Source organism: Mirounga angustirostris, unplaced genomic scaffold (assembly GCF_029215605.1).
Source record: "Mirounga angustirostris isolate CCGP_5_RB_7025 unplaced genomic scaffold, mMirAng1.0.hap1 SCAF_4, whole genome shotgun sequence".
Lineage (NCBI taxonomy): Eukaryota > Metazoa > Chordata > Mammalia > Carnivora > Phocidae > Mirounga > Mirounga angustirostris.
The window spans coordinates 131,891,634-131,905,015 of record NW_026991712.1 but is presented as its reverse complement, the minus strand read 5'-3'; the positions used below and the strand labels follow the sequence as shown (position 1 = coordinate 131,905,015).

General features: G+C 37.6%; 1 protein-coding gene across 1 annotated transcript in view; it reads right to left on the bottom strand.

The window, feature by feature from the left end:
• The window catches only part of NEGR1 (neuronal growth regulator 1), an 862,215-nt gene that overhangs the window by 170,536 nt on the left and 678,297 nt on the right, over positions 1–13,382 (bottom strand). The window contains exon 6 of the mRNA XM_045897413.3: positions 7,551–7,702. Within this exon, the coding sequence (XP_045753369.1) occupies positions 7,551–7,702 (152 nt within the window). The remainder of the gene's footprint in view (positions 1–7,550; positions 7,703–13,382) is intronic.

Sequence of the window (13,382 nt, the reverse complement as noted above, 5' to 3'; positions counted from 1 at the left end):
AGTCTTTTGCTTCCCTCATACTGCATTTCAGCAAATTTGTATACTTCCATGATGTGTATGACGATTATGTATGTGTGTATTTCAGTTTAGCAGAGTGCCATTCAGTAGGTTGATGTAGCTATATCAAAGTCTACCTACAACTGCAAACCTAATTTTTGTCAAATATTTATTACTAGAACATCCAGGCAGGGCTTTCCATTAACATCTTAAAGCTGTGAGGATAAAGCTAGTTGGCTCACGTAGCACACTGTCTTCAATAATCACCAAGTCTAAATTTATTACTGTCTCTTTCAACCAAAATGAAATTCCTATCTCTTTTAAGCTCCAGGAGGGGAGATCAATTTCAATCTAAAATATGAATCATTCAAATTTGTGGTATCACCTTTCACATGGAATCAGGGTTCATTATAATACACAAAAGTAACAGAGAGCCCATACAGTTGCTTACTGGCATGTGGGGACATTTGTAGCAAGCAGAGAGCTGAAATATTACTTGCAAGGGCACAGCTGGCTCCATATGCAACAAATCAGTCAAAAAATAACGTTTGCCTGCCTCAGTCGGATCTAAACAAGGAAAAACTGTTATGCCAGCCACATTCTTACTTTCTCCAATAGCTTCTTCCATTTTCCTTTTGGATACCAGCTACTGACTCTTTTTTTTTTAATCTCAAAAAGAAGGTGTCCATCAAATTAAACAGACTGGGAAGAAATATCCTCTAACATGAAAGGAGATTTTCCAGAAACTTAAATAGCACTGATTGTATAAAACATTTGAAATTGGAACTTCATTATTGTCTCCACAGGGTTGCTAAGGCAGGGAAAAGACAACGTTTTGGTGAGTCCTTTGAATATTTTATGTGTAATATTTCTGAGGCAAACGCTTTGTTATGTGAATAAATGCATGTGTGTGCACGTGTGTGTGCACGCACGCACGCACACACACACAAGAAAAGGAGAGAAGTCCTTATCACATCATTAGGACCTATATTCTAGCAATAGATTTGACACTCCCCACTTTTGGAAACACATAAAAGAGGAATTCGGCACCCACACACTGGAGCAGTATTAATATCTGTGTAGGCCTGTATGCAAAGGCTATTAATATTAAAGCTTGACTTGTCCCAAATATTTTCATATATTAGGTCCCCGGAGAAAGGTGTATTAAACCAAAGTTATATGAATTTTAAGCACTTTGTTTATGTGGCTAAGATCTTTTCCTTCTTAACTAATTCTCTTTCCTTACTTCCCTTTAGATTGTGGTTCTTTGTGTCTTATAATGAATATCTGTTTTTTTTAAGAAGGTGGGAAGCAAAACATATACAACATATTTTACCTATAGAAATGACTTCTATTGGTTACTAAATTACAACCAAATAATGGTGTAAATTTGATGAATTGGACCCATAGATGGCAGGATGGGATCATTCAGTTCACGTTCTTTAATGGGAAGACTTAAAGGAATCATCTCTTTCAGTTGCTCATGTTCAGGAAACAAAAAACACAACTGAAAAATAATATAAAATCCCAAATAATTCTGAATCCCAAATTTTTTACTTAATAAGGAATTTTGCTATGAATAGTTGGCATGCTGTCATCTATTATTAATTTTGTTAAAGCACTTGCTCCTTGAGGCTGGTCTACACTGATCTACAGATACTCTCTCTCTCTCTCTCTCTCTCTCTCTTTCACACACACACACACACATACACAGATGTTTTCATTGCAGGTTATATTTCAGAAATTTCTGGACAGATAATTTAGAAGGTGAGGGATTCATTGTATACTAGGTTTCCTGTAGTTTTCCTAACATAAATTTTGCTTTCCCCTAACTTGAGAAATTATATATTCTTTACGTAAAGTAATTCTATTGATGAAGTTACTAACATCCCTGCTTAGAATTATAGTCCTCTTACTATTATAGTCGAAAGCCTACAGGCCGTGGAAGGCAAAGGGGTTTAAGGTGACTTCATTTTAAATCAGTCCTTTCTTGTTTCTCTGGGACTGAAGAAAAATGTGAGAAAAGAGGCTAGCAAATGGAGAATGAGGGAGGCTTGCAGAAAAACAAGAAGCATCACCAAAGACTGATGTCCTGCATCTTTGACATTGCCGGTCAGGGAGTGGTTGATGTAGACACGGCCATTGGACCTATTAATCATAAAGCAAGCCCAATTCAGACCAGCGACTAAAGTGTCAAGGCAGATCATCAGCCTGTGTTCTTCATCTCAGTGGTTGATTTTCAGACTTTTCTGATCTGCTGTAGCATTGAACACTGCTGACCAACCCTCTTCTTGAAGGAGTCTCCTCCTGTGCCTTATATGACACTGATCTTCCTCTGGCATCTCTGTCCACACTGAATCCATGAGCCTCTACAGGGTGTTTCAACTCTTCTGCTCACTGCTGATTTTACTTGGATTTTGGTCCTTGCTCAGCTTTTTGCTATACATGACTGAAATGACCACTTCCATTCTGATAACTTCGAAATCGCATCTCCATTCTGGACTTTACATCCAGCTACCTACTGAACATTGCCTCTAATTGAGGCACTTTTCTTCTTTAAATCTCTAAAATTAAAGTCACTTTTCTTCTTTCAATTTCTGCCTTCTCCCCACATCTGAAAATGCTAATCCTCTTCTCATGTTCTATCCTGGTTAATCTTACCCAACTAAATGTTGGGAGTTACCTGGATTCCTACAGTTCCTTTCTTATTCTCTCCACATTTGGTCATTAACTCCTCTCTCCTGATTTCTCTCTCCTCTCTCACCTCTGCCCCTCTTTTTTTGCAATTATCTCCTTGTCAGTCTAATACCTGGGTTGAGCCCTCACATTACCTAAGAATGTCTTTCAGAAAGAAAATCTGTTCGTATCCTTCCTTTATTAAAAACCCTTCAATGGCTCTCCAGAACCAGAAGGATAAAGTCCAAGCTCATTTGCGGCCCTTCCTGTCTTAATTCTACCAATTTGTCCAGTCATCTCTCAGTAGTCTCTTCTCCCACCTTTTATTCTCACCACATGAAGATACTACCATGTCTTCAAATGTATCAGATTGTTTCATACTGCCATGTCTTTACAGTAGCTGCTTCATATCAGAGTATTCCCACTCCCAACCCCTTTATCATTTCATACCCAGGCTCAGTCCTGCCATGTACTTTGTTCAAGAGTCATCTCTACAGCTTACCCCCTGTCACTGGGACTGGGTTGGTCGTTCTCTCATTTGTGCCATTGCACACTGTGCTCATGATTGTTCTTGAATGAACTCTGCAAACTTCTGCCTTTGAAAATGACACAGTGGTGGCTAAAATGGTATTTCGAGTTGTACCTTAGTTATAATTCTCATGGTGATATTACCTACTCTGGGTGACAGTCCTTTCCTAGCCCTCAAGACCAGACTAAGAGCCTCTTCTCTGCCTTAGGATGCTATTGTTCCTGTACTGCATTACAGTTCTCTGGGTCTTCTCTCTCTCCTTGCATTCATCTGAGAACTCTCTGAGGATCAGTTTCCAGATCAATTAATTCTTTTCTTTTCAACATTGAGTATGGTGCTTTGTACACTGGAGGCAGTCAATGTTTCTATGATGAATGAAGGTTGGTATTGAATAAATTATTCGAGACTGAAAATAGAATAATTATTTTAGTTTTGCCTTCACTCTTTGAATCTCCTAGATGTCTGAACTTCTATGCGGCAAACATCATATTTAATCTGGAATTAGTACCACAAAGCCTGCTTCCTGTGCTGACCAAGGATGAGGTTAAGTTATGAGCTAGAGTTGGGACATTATTTCAGATTCGCCTGCCTTCCCCCTGGCTTGCCAGGGACAGTTTACCATCTAAACCCGTAGTAAAGTGTTGGGCACTGGGTCAACAAATAAGGTCAGCCATCTATATATTGCTTTGTGAACTGAGTGCTCTTAGAGGATATGATATAATAACAATGGCTAACATTTATTGTTTATTTTGTTCCAGGCTGAGTAATAAATCCTTTACATGCATCATCCCATTTAATTTTTATCCTATAGATGGGAGCTGGTATTGCCCTCATTTTATCAATGAATTTACTGAGGCTTTGGCATTTGCTTACTCATAAAGTCGCACATAACTGATATGGAGTAAAACTGGGATTCAAACAAAGTCCTGCTTGACTCATTTTATGTGAAACACACACACACCCCCCAAAGAATGTTGAATAGTTTTTTTTTTTTTTGATGGTCTTAGTTATAGCAAAGCTCTAAATTATAGCTTCTTGCCTTCTGTCTTCTTGATGATCTAGGAAATGCAAGTTGTTACAAACCAGGAGTAGACTGTATCAGTCCAAAATCTATCCTACGTAGTTATGGCTGGGGAGCTGATTCCTAATGGCTAAAGCTCTGTTAGAAAGCTATTATCAATCAGTTTGAGTGTTTGCTATGTATAAACACTATACTAGCAACTCACATTTCTGATAACCCTGTCTTTGAGTGTATGAACTATCAGGGATACAAACAACGAAAACATGGAAATTTTCTTATTCATGGCATGTTCCAAATATCACCATGTACACAAATGGCAGACTTTTTGGCGTCTATTTCTTTTCTCTTGGACAAGAAAGTGGGCAAGCTAGCTTTACACACTCCCTTAACTATAGGAAGGGCTGATATTCAGCAATAGGTTTTTAACAGCTGGTCATAGGCCAATACTAGATGAGCTTAGGACTGACTGCTAGTCTTGGATCAATTTAGAGGTTGAAGACTCTCCCATTCATAGACCTTGTGAAGAGCTGACAGAAGCTCTTCTCAAGTGACATAGTGCACTTTCCAGCTAGCATCACGTGGACTTCAAGAAAGCTGCCTTTCCCCATAAAACAGTTTGTAGATTCACAATGCCTGTGTTGGATAACTGTACCATCCAAAGAGATTTAAAATGCCATAAAAGCGTGTGTTTAAATGGCCCTGAGTCTCATTTTTGTGTCAGTTTTCAGTCAAACATTGAGCCCATTCATCTTTCATATATTTAAATTTGATATCTGGTATATGCTGTTTACATCTAAACACTTGTTTTAAAAAGTTTTATATGTTGAAGAATAGCACCCTAAATTATTAAAAAAAAAGTTGATAAAAAACACAAGAAGGACAAATATGTTATATGTATAGGGTTTAGCTTTGGAAGAATATGTTGCAAATGATGCAATTTATCTTTCACTCCATTGATGCTTTTACATTCATAGTAAGAGGCAGGGAAATGTAAGAGTTAAAAACTTGGGCTCTGGAGCAAGACCTGAGGGATTCAGGGTTTTGCTTTGTCACTTATTAACCATTTGACTTTGGTCATACTTTTAATCTCTCTTCATCTTAGTTTCCTCATTTGTAAGAAGTAAATTATAGAATTTACCTCTTTGGATCACAGAATTAAATGAACAAATTCATATAAAGAGATTAGAATGATATCTGGTCTACAGTAAGCTCACAATAAGTGTTACTTGTAATCCTCCTGCTATTGCCTTGCATATCTAGAGATCACAAATACATGTTTTACATCTAAAACCCAGTTCATTCATTTATTCATTAGCCATTTAATCACTTATTCAATGTTTAACAAATTCATTTATTCCCTAAAGATTTATTGATTACCTATTAAATAGCAAGCACCCTGCTTGGTGATATGAGAGAGAACATAATGAATCAGGTATTGATCCTATAGTCTTAACAAACAAATACTGGAGAGAGATGAAAAGCATATACAGATAATTATTGTACAAACAGAGATGCTCAGTGAAGTAAGAGCTTCAAATGAGGTCATACAAGAATTCTGAATATATAGACATTTTTCAGACTTCTAGGGCTATGCTCATAATTACAGATAAGATTTGCATACTATGTCTTTGTTGACAAATTAATCAAATTGCGCTAGTATTTCGTAGCACCTCTACATCCAGGAAGCCAGTGGCAAAGGGAGATGATTAGAGTCCATTCTGAAGACACCATGCTTAGAAGCCCTTTCATCAATGCATTATTTCCAAATGATTGTGTTAAGGTTGCCAGAGCACCACAAACACTTAAGTAAGTGACATTTGTTCTTAATTTGTCATACTCATTAATGTTTCAGTTTCAAAAGTCAGAATGTGTTTTAGAAATTCAAACAGCAAAAAGTTAATGTGTTATTAAGCTTTAAATTTTTCTTTACTTTGTCTTTTTAATTCATTTATTCTTTCAGGTTCTTGAATATGTAAATCATTTAAAATATTAATAGTATACCAAAGAAGTATCAATATTTATATTAAATTGGAATTCACACTGCTCTGTAATATTTTTAATGGTTTATATTATTCATAATTACACTAAATAAATCATCCTCATGGAAGAAACTTAAGCAAGTTTATTATACTATGGCTATTGCATGGCAAGCAGTGTTTTTCAGAGTGGGGGTATTAAGAAATATTAAGTAATATTAAGCTGGAATAATAAGTGATGTGTTGTTTTTAAAGTGCATAGAGAGCAAATGCTTTTCAAGTGATTATTTTCTATTAACAACTAATATATTTTATTTAACATCAGAAGTACTTTAATTGTGGTAATTCCAAGTTCATAAATCATGAAACTTCTTATATTTTTAAGTAGTAGAAGTATTATACATCCCATCCTTCTGCAAAATGGAAGTGATCATGTCTGTAATGAATTACACAATATTCGCATTTTTCAGAAACAGCTTAATATCACAGGATGATAACATAAATATATGTATGTCAGCTTACTATAAAAATATTAACTATAAAAGATAAGGATGATTCAGATAACTTTGTGGAACTGAAAAGACAGTATATACTGCCTAATCTTTGAACATTTTGAGAAATACTCCACTTCAAAATTAGGACTATTTTATGGTTATGAAAATGTGTTGTTTATTCAGCTCCTAAAAAACACTAAGAGTAATTGTAAGAGAAAACATCAGCTTAGGTTTCACTCCCTTCACCTAATCCTCATGTTCGTTCTTCCTTTTTCATTTCTAGACCTTAGGAACCAAGATATATTAGAAATATAGTATTTATTTTAGCAAAACCTTAAGCTGCATTTCAAATACAGTTTTGAGTAAAAACATCTATATGGATAAAATACTCTGTCCATGATCATTTACTTACTCTTTCATTTTACATATGGCATGTGAAATTCTCACTATTCCAAGATGAATGTCTAAAGAAAACCAACCAAGAGTAAATTCAGCCAAAATCAACCTATGCTTCAGGCTAATGTAACACATTTTTAAAAACAAAACAAAACAAAAAAAACAAAAGCCCACCAAACCATCTTCAGTCAGAAGACATTTTTCAGTGGGTCCTATTATTTAGGTAATTTTTCCCTTTTCTCAGCTCTAAGATATCTTTCTAAACACATGTAGACTTCAATAGGGATTCAAAAATTCTCCAACACCCATACCATTTAGGGGCCAAGTCTCCTCTGCGTAAGGGATGTGTCACATCAGGCTGAGTTCTCAAATGAACATACGCCATTCTCAGGTGTTATCTCTGCTGATGGTCAGGAGCCAAGGGGCCCCCGGGAGCGTTTTGGCAATACCGTGTTACTTACGGTTGAGAGGCAGGCTCGCGTTGGTTGTGCCGAGCTTGTTGGCAGCCACACAAGTATAGTTGCCGAAATGCTCTTGGGTCACATTGGTAACAGTGAGAATGGACCTTGTGCTGAAGTTTTGAATAATGATTCCTTGTTGGCCATTGAAGAGCCTACAAGACAAAATAAACTCTAGGTAAACAGGCATCGTGAATACCATCTTTAGTTTTAGCTTCATCGGGGTTGTCATGGCAACCCACAGACAGTTTTGTCCACACTCACGTTAGCATATAATGTGATAATATAATGCAGTTATATTTTCCTTACGTTAGTAGACGTCGGGGAGGAGAAGCTGTTTGACAGCTGTAGATTGTTACTATGGGATGATTTGTGCTCTACAACAAGCTAAATTCAGATTGCCACATGTCCTGTTCATACACTGATTTGTATTTTAGAAATACAATATTTGTATTTTAGAAAACTAAATACACTACAGCAATGGCATCTCATCTGCTAAGTTGAGAAAGAGTAAAGCAAATTAAATATAATGATTTTATCAAAAACACACAAACTGATGGTTTCTGAAAAGTTGGCTAGGATATGTCTAGGCCATTTCAGATGATATTATTGAATAACCCCCATGAAAGTTAACCCCACAACTGTGATAAGATGGTTCTGAGTCTGGGATCAACACCACTTCGCAGCAGCTACTTAAGGCCCAGACAGGTGACTTGCTGTTAAACCCAGAAAAAACACAGCGGCCTAGCATTGAGAAGAGCATTTCAAGTGGTCTCATCTTAGCCACATATTAGGAATGCAGCTGGGAAAGTTCTCTAACCTTTCTGGGCCTCAATATAAAATTCAATTCTCCCTGATTCCACCCTGACTACCCAACAATCTCTCTCCGGGCTTACCAGCAGAGGTCTCACTCTCCAATAGACTGGCAGAGTGTCTCTGTTCTCAGGGCTTGCCATGCCCACTCCTACTTCACTCTTTTCCAGATCTGTATCCAATGGTCATATGCTCCTTGTATCTCTTGCTAGCTGGATCCTTCCCTCCTCACTAAGGTTTGATTTGTGTCCTATCTCGCCCACTCTAATGCTCCTTAAATGACTCTTCCTTCCCTCTCTCTCTGAATGTTTCTCTCTAAATTGTTGTGGGATTTCTAAAACCAAAGTCACATTCTTGCATTGTTCTCTGTAGCCGTTTCCAGGCACACGGGTCTTTTCAACCCAAATAAATTGAATTGCTTTAAATTCCTCAAAAGGCAAGGCCATATGGACACACTTTATTTTATATTTGAGTTCTGCATAGCACTCAATAGTACAAAAAAATAGTTTGGGGTGCCTGGGTGGCTCAGTCAGTTAAGGATCTGCCTTTGGCTCAGTTCATGATCCCGGGGTCCTGGGACTGAGCCCATCGGGCTCTCTATTCAGTGGGGAGTCTGCTTCTCCCTCTCTCTCTGCCCCTCCCCTGCTGTGCTCTCTCTCTTGCTCGCTCTCTCTCTCTCATACACATAAAATCTTAAAAAAAAAAGCAAATAGTTCTGAGATCAACAGAGTTGGGGTGACATCCCCACAACACAGGGATTGGTAAGCCCTCTCAAGAAATTCTCTTTCTAAATACAAATTCTGAAATAATGAGGATGCCAACCAGATGATAACGTCTCCCTAACTAACCCCAAAGTTTACGATGAAAAGATGTGCTGATCACAATATGGGCTATATAAGCTCATAGCCCAAATGGTGTGGCATTTTTTCTTTCTTAATATGTTCAAGTTTTAGTACTAAATATTTCTTTAATCATGAAGATGCTAATAAGTGGCATTCCCCTGAGAGTTTAGGTTGAACTCCTTTTCATTCAGATGCATGTGACTTGCATCTGAATTTAGACAAAATATACTGTAGTTACATGCAGATTAAGATAAGCAGCCATGCTTGATTACCCTGGGAATTACTTATATTTCATGTAATAGCTGTATTTGACTTACCCAAAACTCAAACTTTAATCAGATTAATAAAACTTTTAGTTAAATAAACATTGAAAAACTTTAACTTGAGCAATAAACCTAATGATCTGCAACTCTGACACAAGAAAATAGGACATAAAATATCAAGGATATGGCAGTTTTTACTCCCCTGTCTCATATTGCAAATCTATTAACATTTATGCCAAAATACCATCCTGATTATTGCATATTTTCCTACATCACATTAATAACTTAATTTTTAACCAATTAGTATACACTATGCATAAAAATCCACAGCTTCATTGTCCAGAGGTCTTTGGCATTATGGCTCAAATCTATCTGCCCATGTCTACACTTTGGACACATTCTCCAGAGGGCTCAGCAACATCCTGGACTACTAAATCCCTATTGTGTCCCACCTACCAAAACTGAGATTCATTTTGGTCCTAAAGAACGAAGAAAAAATTAGTCAGGGTCTTCATTTGGCTAGACTCTGGGGAGAAAATCTCAAGAGAGAAGAGTCAGTAACTTGACAGCATTATTTGCTTATGTTCCTTCAGGCTGTCTTTCCAGTTGGCTTCTAATTCTCCGCCCTTCAATGTGTCTAAAGGCAAAGCCCCATGTGTTGCTAAGTCATGCAGCATATCCACACTCTGTATGTGTAGACCCATTCTTGGCCTCTGGCCGGCGCTGCTGTGTGCATCCTTACCAGAGGGGCACGTCCGTGGGACAGCAGGGGTAAATATTCCTGCTGCTCCCCCTAGCCTGGCAAGTGATGATGGCCAATAAAAAAGAAAAGTTATCTTCCTTGGGGGGATGTACTTCCCTTTAAAGGAAGCTACCTTTCTGAGATTACTGGAGAAGTCCTAAACTTACTTTCTTCTAGAGTTGGGAGTTTTCAAAATGCTGGCTCCTCAAATACCCTGTAAGAACTTATCTTTACCCAGTAGATGGCTGAGACAGACTTTCCAAAGCTGACCTTAAGGGAGAATGACTTCTGAGATGGTATATATCTCTGGAGGTGTACTTCTGTGATTTTCCTGCAGGAATCCTGAGGGTACATGGGGCGAGGGGCTTTCTCAGCTATTCAGATCAATTCTGAAAATTGCCATTGCTACAAAGGATGAGTCCTATGCTTAGGTGATTAGGGACTTGGCTGGGCAACACATGTCTTTGTAGATCTTTGGAGGCCCTTCAGAAGGTCGAAGCTGAAGAGAAGGATCAATCAGACAAACAGGTGTTTGCAACTGAGTTTATCTTAGTCACAATGGGGACCCTGTTAAGATGAATACTTCTACCTTTAGTTACTGGATATAGAAATTTGAACCACATTTATAAGTCCCATCATGTCTGTCCCTAATGTAATTTCAATCTTTGACTAAAAACAAATTAAAAAAAAGAGCTCTTTAATTGATGATATTGTTTTTTCTTTATGAAAGAGTTTTATTCGAAAATTGCTGGATATAGTTATATTTTCTGTAAAGAGAATCATTTTTTATCAATAAAAACATATATTTGACAAATTAAATTGTTATTCTGTGTTAAAGAAAGTTCTTGATAGCTTTCAAACATGCACATATCAGCCTATTAACAGAAGGACCCTGGCCCCACTGAATTTTTCTTTTTTTTTTTTAAGATTTTATTTGTTTGACAGAGAGAAAGAGCACAAGCAGGCAGAATGGCAGGGAGAGGGAGAGGGAGAAGCGGGCTTCCCATCCAGCAGGGAGCCCGATGTGGAATTCGATCCCAGGACCCTGAGATCATGACCTGAGCCGAATGCAGACGCTTAACCAACTGAGCCACCCAGGCGCCCAGGATTTTTCATATCCGTCCCAGACTTGTTTGAAACCAGACTTCCTTAAATCAGTGATGTGAAATCTTAAGTGACAACTCAAGCAATAGTTCACAATACACCTTGCAATAAAACCAGAGAACTAAATCCAGAATATTACCTTATTTGGAGTTCTCTCCTTTCCCTAAATACGTAAGTCTTTCAAGTTCTAAGAGAATCATTCTTGTATTGACTTAAATTACAGAATAAGAGATATTTTCTTATGGTCCCTCCCCCCAAAAAGAGAGAAAACAATTCTGTTGAATTAGTGGTTAAATACAGTATTCCTTCCCTCAGAAGTAGATCAGCAGCATTTGGTGCTTGTTTAGAAATTCCTGAGCATTTTTATTTTTTGCATTTTTACCTTTCTGTGGACCCTATGGCTGTAAGATCCTTCCATTACTGTTCACCTTGCTGGTCTCTACCCTCTACCACCTATGGTGGTTTGTTCCATACCACTCAGATCAGAATGTTTGTGTCCTCCCCAAATTCATATTTCAAAAACCTAAGCCCCAAAGGTGATGGTATTGGTGGGTGGGGCCTTTGGAAGGTGCTTAAAAATCATGAATGTGAAAGCATGACGAATGGGATTAGTGCCTTATAAGAGGCTCCAGAGAGCTCCCATAGCCTCTTCTGTCATGTAAAGATACAATAAGATGTCTGTGACCCAGAAGAGGACCCTCCCCAGACCATGCTTGCTCCCTGATCTTGGACTTCTAGCCTCCAGAACTATGAGATAATTTTCTGTTGTTTATAAGCTACCTAATCCGCGGTATTTTGTTATAGCAGCCTAGATGGACAAAGACACATACTGAGGACAATTGCCCTCACTCTTCTTCCTTCTGCCTGTCATTAATGCATCATAAATCTGTGAATTGCAGGCTATCTGCCCTGCCGGTAGATGATGCAGGCAACTCATAAATAACACAGCCTGACCAACTAACTAGTTCTGAATTAGAATAGGCTCTTATATTTTCAAGTGTCATTCAGAAAGAAGTACCACATAGGAAGCATGCTAATAACTAAGGATACTTATATATTGGACTCACGAAATGTTCATGAAATTTACAATCATAGCCTCTCTCGGACAGTAACTAGGATGAACAGAAGAGTCCACTGCAACATCCAACAGCAAAACTGACCACAAAGCCATTGGCACTGATTGTTAAGATTGCAAAAATAAACAGCTATACCAGACCTCATTCATTTTATTTATAAATCGAGCCTCATGACACATTTTGGGACTACTGTTTACTATCTGCCTTTCCAGGTCAGGAATAACAATAAATATTCTGGAGAAACAAGCTTTCAAGTGCAAATAGTCACTGAAATACTTCATTGCTAATATAGGAAACATACATAAGCGTATCAGACAACAACATTTAAAATATTAATTTGAAATAGGAGTGGGAGAGGTGTTCTCAAATGATAATAGATGTTTTATCAGACTAGAATTAAAGGAAATATGCTAATAATATATCATGTTATATAAATGGATAAGATTATTATGTTCTTACTAACTGATCTTTGGGTGGTAGCACAGCAGAGATGGAAGATAATAGGGGAAAGAAGGTAGTTTGTGAATCATAAGAATTATATAAGAAAAGGAATGTTACTTCCAACAATGGATTGCAGGTTTCTCAATTCCAAGAGGTGGTATGAGCTAAGGATACAACTCAAAAAGAAAAGCTTCAGAAAAAGTCATGGTTGATGGTAAAAACATCACAAGTGATATGGTATTAATGGAAATGAAGTTTTATTTGGTCATCAAATGATGATTAAATACCTCCCATGCTGAAGGCACTGATTTAAGAACCAAAGGTGGGGGGAAAAGACAAATAGGACACATTTCTATCTAAGGACCTTGGCTACACTTAAAAATGTGAAGATGACACTGAGGTGGCATATAGGTCCTTGTACAACACATCTCAATGCCTCTCTCAATGACAGTATTTTAGCTTACATATATTTGGCTCTGAATCATGGCTGTATCTCTAGTCTTTGTAATGTGAGCAGGAGTGTTTTATGTATGTGCAAAATGTTAGCTGTTCTC